The sequence below is a fragment of the Sorghum bicolor genome, chromosome 8 (genome assembly GCF_000003195.3).
Source record: "Sorghum bicolor cultivar BTx623 chromosome 8, Sorghum_bicolor_NCBIv3, whole genome shotgun sequence".
Taxonomy (NCBI): Eukaryota; Viridiplantae; Streptophyta; class Magnoliopsida; order Poales; family Poaceae; genus Sorghum; species Sorghum bicolor.
Window position 1 is genome coordinate 3476557 of NC_012877.2, and position 8672 is coordinate 3485228.

At 41.8% G+C, this 8672-nt stretch overlaps 1 protein-coding gene across 1 annotated transcript; it reads left to right on the plus strand.

Moving 5' to 3' along the window:
- Positions 325-1961, plus strand: LOC8074891 (chalcone synthase 1). Its single transcript, XM_002441794.2, has one exon. It carries the CDS (start codon positions 524-526, stop codon positions 1739-1741), a length of 1218 nt encoding a protein of 405 aa, XP_002441839.1. The 5' UTR covers positions 325-523; the 3' UTR covers positions 1742-1961.

Consider the following 8672-nt stretch of genomic DNA (forward strand, 5'->3'; position numbering starts at 1 on the left):
CGGTGCCAGCAGCTAGCTGCAAGTAAAACAAATCAGAAAAAATCATCAGAAAAGGTACACAATTAATAGAATTGAAAGGAAAATTAAAAAAAAAAGGAGAAGGAAAGAAGAAGTATGTATATACTAGTAATTCACATGCGAAGAATCATCAGAAAAGATACACACAATCGAAGTGAAAGAATAAAAAAAAACATAAATAAAGAATGTATATACTCGTGTATTCCACATGCGATACATGCCCCGTCCACTCTCCAACACGCACGCATCACGTCGTTGTCCGCGGAAATACACTTGACACTTGCACTGGTATAAATAGAGGCCACCCTCCTGCTTCTCCAAATCACCAAGACGCACGACGCAACCATATCTATCCCTAGCTAGCAGCAGCTCTCTGTTATAACCTAGCTAGCTAGCTAGCTAGAGCCCCAGCAGCCCAGAGGAGCGAGCAAGCGCGAGAGCTAGCTACGACCCGGCCGTACCACAGCTGCTACACTAGCTAGGTGTGTCATCGTCGTCATCGTCCATGGGGTCCATGGGGAAGGCACTACCGGCCACCGTCGACGAGATCAGGCGTGCGCAGCGCGCGGAAGGGCCGGCCGCCGTGCTCGCCATCGGCACGGCGAACCCGCCCACAATCATGCCCCAGGACGACTACCCCGACTACTACTTCCGCGTCACCAACAGCGAGCACCTCACCGACCTCAAGGCCAAGCTCAGCAGGATCTGCAACCACAACAAGTCCGGCATCAGGCAGCGCTACCTGCACCTCAACGAGGAGCTTCTCGCCGCCAACCCGGGCTTCATCGACCCCAAGCGGCCGTCCCTGGACGAGCGCGTGGAGATGGCCTCCGCCGCCGTCCCGGAGCTGGCCGCGAAAGCCGCCACCAAGGCCATCGCGGAGTGGGGCCGTCCCGCCACCGACATCACCCACCTCATCTTCAGCACCTACTCCGGCGCGCGTGCCCCGAGCGGAGACCGCCGCCTCGCCTCCCTGCTGGGCCTCCGCCCCACCGTGTCCCGCACCATCCTCAACCTCCACGGCTGCTACGGCGGGGGGCGGTCGCTCCAGCTCGCCAAGGAGATCGCCGAGAACAACCGCGGCGCGCGCGTCCTCGTCGCCTGCTCCGAGCTCACGCTCATCGCCTTCTACGGGCCCGAGGGAGGCTGCGTCGACAACATCATCGGCCAGACCTTGTTCGGCGACGGTGCCGGCGCCGTCGTCGTCGGCGCCGACCCTGACGCCGCCGTCGAGCGCCCGCTGTTCGAGATGGCGTTCGCGACGCAGACCACGATACCGGAGAGCGAGGACGCCATCTCCATGCAGTACAGCAAATGTGGCATGGAGTACCACCTCTCCAGCAAGGTGCCACGCCTGATAGGGTGCAACGTGGAACGCTCCCTTGTCGACACGTTCCGCACGCTCGGCGTCACCGCCGCATGGAATGACCTGTTCTGGGCGGTTCACCCCGGAGGTCGTGCCATCCTGGACAACATCGAGGAAGTGCTCGGTCTGGAGGACGACAAACTGGCGGCGAGTCGCCATGTGCTCAGTGAGTTTGGCAACATGAGTGGCACCACGGTGATCTTCGTGCTCGATGAGTTGCGCCGACGTCGGGCAGCGGCGGCGAAGCAGGGAGGGGAAACGCCGGAGTGGGGAGTGCTCATGGCTTTTGGACCGGGAATCACAATCGAGACCATAGTGCTCCACACCCCAAGCAACCCGGAACTGGAGGGAAATTGACAATTCAAACAACGACCAAAAAAAAAACTTGGTATAGCGGTTGCATGCCCTGGCTAAAATAAGGTCCACATATATCGCCAATTCATGGACCATAAGGTGGAGTGTTTTTTTTTTCACTAATTATTCGGCGTGATGATATATTGTTGTGTTAATTGTATTATGTATACTTCAATATGTACCTATAATAATATTAAAAAGAAAAAAAATCGGTTCATCATCAGTTTGTCCCTCATTCGTCCATTCCTCACTCCCATCATTTTTCTTGTATCCCTTGACCCCGATCCCTCTCTTGTTGATAGAGAAAACCTTTGTTGGTGCCGCACTACTCATGTGGTGGCTAGACCTCGTATGCATCACGATTTCTCATAGCTTCACGCGCGAGGTGGCCCACTTTCTACCTGAATCGTACGTTGTGCACACAATAGCGAGGTATTTTAGGCGAGTCAATTTTTATCAATTTCTCATATAGAATTAATCCTTATTCCACTTAGCATTTATTATAGGCCTTGAATTTATTTGATTTAATGGATATATGGTTGGACCAAGTCCAATTCGATTCAAAAAATAGCTGTTCACAAGACGGATCCGAGTGGCCACCCAAGAAGTTGTACTTCCTATTGTAAGGCACATACATATTTGTAGTCTAATTAAAAGGAGAAAATTTCAAAAAAAAATTAAAAGTAGAAAATTTCTTCCTCTACTTATCGGTCTCTCTCTCTCTCTCTCCTATCCATCTCTTGACTCCTCTGAGTATAATAAGAGTCCTAGGAGTATGTGATGAATAAGAGATAAAAGTCCTACTTAGTTTACTTTCCGTTTTGTGATCTTACAACCGGTGCTCATAAGAGTTAGAATTGTGCATGTCCAGGCACACTTCAATGTCTAATTCTAAGACATACACTCCAAGAAAATGAAATATTCCTAGCAGACAACAGTTTCCTTCGGGTGCGAAATTGAACCCTCAAAGATATATCATTGCCTCGGCGGTTGTATGAAACCTCCAAAGAAATGCATATTCTTGATTGCTAACTCAAACCACCAAGGTAATTTTACTTGAGTGTAATTACAAACGGCTAAGGTATTTCCTCATTTCTTTGGTGCTATTCAAAACCGTCGAGGTAATTCATATTTCCTTGATGTTACAAACCATCAAAGTTAATTTTCATTTCCTTATGTGTAATTGGAAACCACCAAAGAAGTGATAGTTTCCTTGGGTTCAAACCCTCAAGTAAATTGTTGTAGCTATCGAGAAAAAATGTTCAGTTTGTACTCATTTGTCTTAACTGCCAATATAATACAATGGACTCGGTACATTCTTGATAGTTATACATCACATTTTATAGACATAAATGCTTCCTTGACATGGTTATGAAATAAAATATGTGTTTTCTTGGTGCAATAATCCAACCAAAGGTACAATTTTGAGTTGCTATGCATTATAGAATGCATATTGGCACTTAACTTGAGATGTCTAGTTAGTTTTAAAGCTTGCATGCAACATACTAATATTGTATGAAGGCATAGTTTTTTTATCAAAGTTGCAGAGTCCAAAGAGATATATAACTTTGTAGTTCATGATTTTTCTAAAATTCTACTACACAAAATATCTTTAGAGGCACTTCCTTTTTCTAACAGAAGCAGTTGTCTTAGCACGCCATGGCTAACTTTCACGAAATCAATTTTAGTAACGGCCATAGTTTCCAGTAGCGGTCAAAAAGGGCTCGCGTGCAGGTTGTTCAAAATTTCAGCTGAGTGCGTGGTTGAAGACTATCCATATATTCACACCCATATGCATGGGACCCACCCACATACATCCTTATCTTCTTAGCAACCAGAGCACTTTATCTTCCTGTGTTCTATCTCTTTGACTCTCTCAACTCTCTAACTTCTTTGTTATTTCTCTCTCGAACAACAATGGCAAAGGGGAGCGCTACTAGCAGCAGCACGGTGAAGCTGGCGTGGAACCAGCAATGGTGATGGCAAGCTAGCCGGCCTCAAGCTCCGCAATAGCATGGTCCCAGCTCGTAGCTAAGGCACAGCTGTGATTGTGTGGCAGTGGCGACAACGACAGTGACGGGGAGCTAACCGGTCTCGAGCTCCGTAGTAGCATTGCTGCACTGGCGAGCTAGTCTGTTGGCCAGATGTAAGCTATGCAATAGCACCTACGACTTCAAGCGTCGACAAGCCAGCCTGCTGGATGACCGCGAGCGTTGCATTAGCACATGCGACTATATGCGAGCACCAGCGAGTTTTGTAGTAGCACCAACGAGCACATGCACTATGGTGGCTTGGCACTAGTATGCAAGCTGACGTGGCAGTGTGGCCGCCGACAATCCTTTTTTAATGGCCAAAAATCATTTTCAATGTTGGTTGTCATAGCACAATCGTTTCTGAAAATGGCATCTTTCGGGACGGATTTTCTAAGGGAACCGCCCCTGAAATGTATTTTCAGGAGCGGTTAGAAAGTCCATCGTTGCAGATGTCCAATCTTTGGTAACGGTGGCACTGTAGCGGTTGTGCTGACCACCTCTAAAAATCTATTTTAGCCGCCACTAAAAAAATTCATGTAGTAGTGTTTTAGTTTAAACCTTTTTTCATTTGAAATCGTTTAGAGTCTTAAATATTTATTACAAGATCCACTAAAGTGAATAAAAAGAAAGAAATGTCGACTTAGTCATAGATAACTTTGAGATATACTGGTGAGTTTCATCTGAAACCTTAGGTCATGAGTTTGTTTCAGGACATGAGTTTGACTTTTTCTAGCTGTGGCATCCTTGATAATTCTTACAAATATCTTGGGGTCATCGAACCTCAAGAAAACATATATCCTTAGCGTTTGAGATAAATAGGGTCATCGGAATTTAAGAAAATATATATTTTTGGGAGTGTTGATGTTTTTAAAAATCTAACCTCATCATTATTTCCTCGGCGGCCAAACCCTAAAGAAAATTATTTGTGGTCGCCGACCCCAAAGTAATTGAATTTTCTTTGCTCTTAACTCTTAGTGGTGCTTCCCTGAGGGTTAGCCGCCAAGAATAATTTTCTTCATGATTTTTTATGCTTTTCTTGAGGGTTTTTTTTTTGTTTTGGGTAGTGATATTCGAACAGATGATGCAATCTATATATTTTGTCGCAATATACAGGTATATAATATTTCTTTCTCTAATTTTTTATCTTCGGTCTTTCTACAACTATCTATTTCTCCACTCCCCAAGTATAATAGTCCTGGCCAGAGCAGTAGTATCATGTATTCATGTTTGAGGCCTTATTTAGATTCGAAAAGTTCTTTATTTAATAAACATTGTCCAATCATAAAGTAACTAAGCTTCAAAAATTTGTCTCGTGATTTATAGACAAATTGTGTAATTAGTTTTTATTTTTATCTATATTTAATGCTCTATGTATGTGCCGCAAGATTCGATGTGACAGCTTAAAAAGTTTTTGGTTTTTAGGGTGAAAACAAGAGGCCCAAAGTCCTGAACTCAATCTCTCGTATGTTCATACAGCGTTGGATTCAAAAAAAGGTATTGAAACAGATAACGCGTGGCAAAGGACTACCCTGCACGTACTACCATGACAGGGCACCACCTTCGTGCACCGCCCACAGGCATCGTGTGAACAATGGTGCCTCCTCCGCCGCAACCTTAGCTGGCACCTCGCAGCAGCAGCAGCACATGTCAGGGCCGAGTCTACTCCGGTGATCCGCGACATATGTTGGTGAAATATTTTTAACATTTTCGTTTATATTTGATAATTAATATCTAATTATAAATTAATTATGTTAAAAAATTCATTTTCCAAATTTTAGATATGCGATTAATTATTTTTTATATATAACTTTATATGTACTGCAAGATTCAATATGACGAAAAATTTTGAAAACTTTGCAAAGCTTTTTAGGAACTAAACAGCCCCTATGTGTTTTTTTCTGCTTGTACGTCTGGCATGAGAACCCAAAGATTGTAATAGGCCTTGTTTAGTTCACTCTAAAATCTTAAAAATTTTCAAGATTTTCGTTCCATCGAATCTTTAAATGCATGCATAGAGCATTAAATATAGATAAAAAATAACTAATTATACAATTTACCTATAATTTGCGAGACAAATCTTTTGAGCCTATAGTTAGTTTATGATTGTACAATAATTATCAAATACAAACAAAAATGCTACAGTAGCCATACCCAAAATTTTTCACCAAATAACAAGACCATATATATAGGCTTTTGTTTGTTTTCACTGTTGCGCCGGCTGCGCATGGCACAGCGTATTTAAGCAAGACTCGCTCGTAGCTGCGACGTGAGATTGCTCCGTGAAGCGCGGGCGTTTGGCGGGCGCAAGTGTCACTTCTCGCGCGTACAAGGGCCGAAGGCCACGTGTAGCTGTAACTGTAAGCTTGAGAGTTGTAGATTGTAATTTTGAAGCGGAGGTTACTTCTTGCTTGGCTTACTGCTTGTTTGCTTGCTTGGATTTATAGTAATTTGTCATTACCTAGAACAGGCGTCTCATTCCAAAACTTCACACCCTCTCTTGTCGAATATTTAGACATATGCATAGAGCATCAAATATAGATTAAAAAATAACTAATTTGATAGATTACAAGTACTTTGTAAAATAAATCTTTTAAGCCTAATTAGTCCAAGATTGAACACTAATTACTCCAGTAACACGTGTGATAATCACGGATTATTTGAGCTTAATAAATTTATCTCACAGTTTACTGAATACTGACGCATACTACAATTTGTTTTTTTATTAGTATGTGATCGAACATCCCATGCGACACCCCAATATAACATATGATATGATACCCAAAAACTTTAAAGTCTGGAACTAAACAAAACAAGCCTTTAGTAGCTGATTTCTGATTATGTCAATGTCTACGACCTTGCTCCTGATGACGACTGCAAGGCTGAAGCGGAGAGTCAGATAGGCAGGCTAGGCCTACAAAAGGCCCAACTGGCTTCGGGCCTAAAATCAGCGTCCATACAACCTAGTGAGTAAGTTCAGGCCATACATTTTGTGTTGGGCTTGGGCCTCAATGCACAAACCGTGTTTTTTAGTGTAGAAAGAGATGAAAATTATGTTTCAGGCTAAGGTTAGAACGAGATTTTTTTTTGGCAACAAAAATTCAGTTTAAGGAGAGCTACCATCATAGAGATGCAAGAGCTAGTTTTCCTTACCTTTGCCCGGAGGTACATGAACTCCTTCACAAAGGCATCTTCACTGTCGGAACAAGTGACTATCAGACTGTCATCTGAGGCTGAGCTACCAGTTGTGATCGAGTACAACAAGATCGCAGAGAAGACTGATGGCTTGGCTTGTAGGCTTGTAGCATGTTTCTAGTTTTTCCTCGTCTTCCAACCATGGTTTTTGTTTAGCTATTGTTTGCAAGCAAAGAGGAGGGGATGTTATGCGTTTATCTCCTAGGCCAGACTGCATTAAGTAATTGTATTTGTGACTGCCCTTGTGAATCCATGGGTTTACAGTGAATCTAGATTAATTCTGAGTTCGTTTGGCCCTGCAGCTGAGACGTGAACTACCAGCTCCTAGTAGAATTTGAATCCTCTGGGCAAACAATTATTCTGTGCAAAACTGCAAAATCCTCTCTTGATCTCTCCTTCTGAGTTTCTTTTATCTTCACACCCAGTGCCGGCCCTGAGTTTTTCGAAACCTGGAGCGAAACAAAAATCAGGGGCCCTCAGTTCAGCTTAAAAAACTAATTTTTTTTTAAGATTTTTCATCATATCGAATCTTACGGCACATGCATAAAGCACTAAATATAGTCAAAATCAAAACTAATTATATAGTTTGCCTATAAATAGCGAATGAATTTTTTGAGCCTAGTTAGTCCATGCTTGGACAATAATTGTCAAATTAAAACGAAAGTGTTTCAGTACCTAAAACCAAAAAATTTTAGAAACTAAACAAGGCCTAAGGGATTTTTTTTTGTTTTATCTACTGTAGCACTTTCGTTTGTATTTGGCAATTATTGTCCAATTATAGACTAACTAGTCTTAAAAGATTTATCTCATAAATTACAGGTAAACTATGTAATTAATTATTTCTTTTATCTATATTTAATGCTCCATGCATGCGTCTAAAAATTCGAGGTGACGAGAAATCTTAAAAAATTTAGGAACTAACAAGGTTGTAGTAGTTGTTATTCTAGAATAAGGGTCTGATTGGTTTTCCTTTCTAAATTTTAGTCACTTTAGTAGCTAAAATCCAAACACACTGACAAAAAGAGCTAAAATAGTTTAGTTACACTAGTCACCTAAAAGTAGCTAAAATAGTTCTAGCTGACTAAAATTTAGGCCTTGTTTAGTTCCGAAAAGTTAAAAGATTTCGGTACTGTAGCATTTTCGTTTGTTTGTGACAAATATTATCCAATCATGGACTAACTAGGATCAAAAGATTCGTCTCGTGATTTACAGCTAAACTGTGTAATTAGTTTTTGTTTTCATCTATATTTAATATTTCATGCATATGCCACAAGATTCGATGTGATGGGGAATTTTGAAAACTTTTTGATTTTCAGAGTGAACTAAACAAGGCCTTAGCAGGAGGAACCAAATAGGGCCTAAATATTCTACATCGTAAGCCAAGACTAAGCAGAAAAAATATTGAATAATATTGAACAACGTTAAATATCATTCAGTACTACATTCAGAACTAAACAAAACTGAACAACATTGAAACGCAAAATACTGAACGATACTAAATTATGTTCAGTATAACCGTTCAGAGATGTAGAATAGTACTTATATATATAAACTCATAAATAATTAACTCTATATACAAAAGCAATATTTATATGTAACAATTTATATAAATATACAAATACTTTAAAAATCATTGCATAGTTTGTATACTTGGGGGTGGGGCCCTGTCTAATTGGAGGGCCAGGGCGGCCGCCCCGTTTGCCCGCCTT

Bases quoted from the DNA above. Each gene is read 5' to 3' on its own strand.
- LOC8074891 (XM_002441794.2), top strand. From the start codon at position 524: ATGGGGTCCATGGGGAAGGCACTACCGGCCACCGTCGACGAGATCAGG.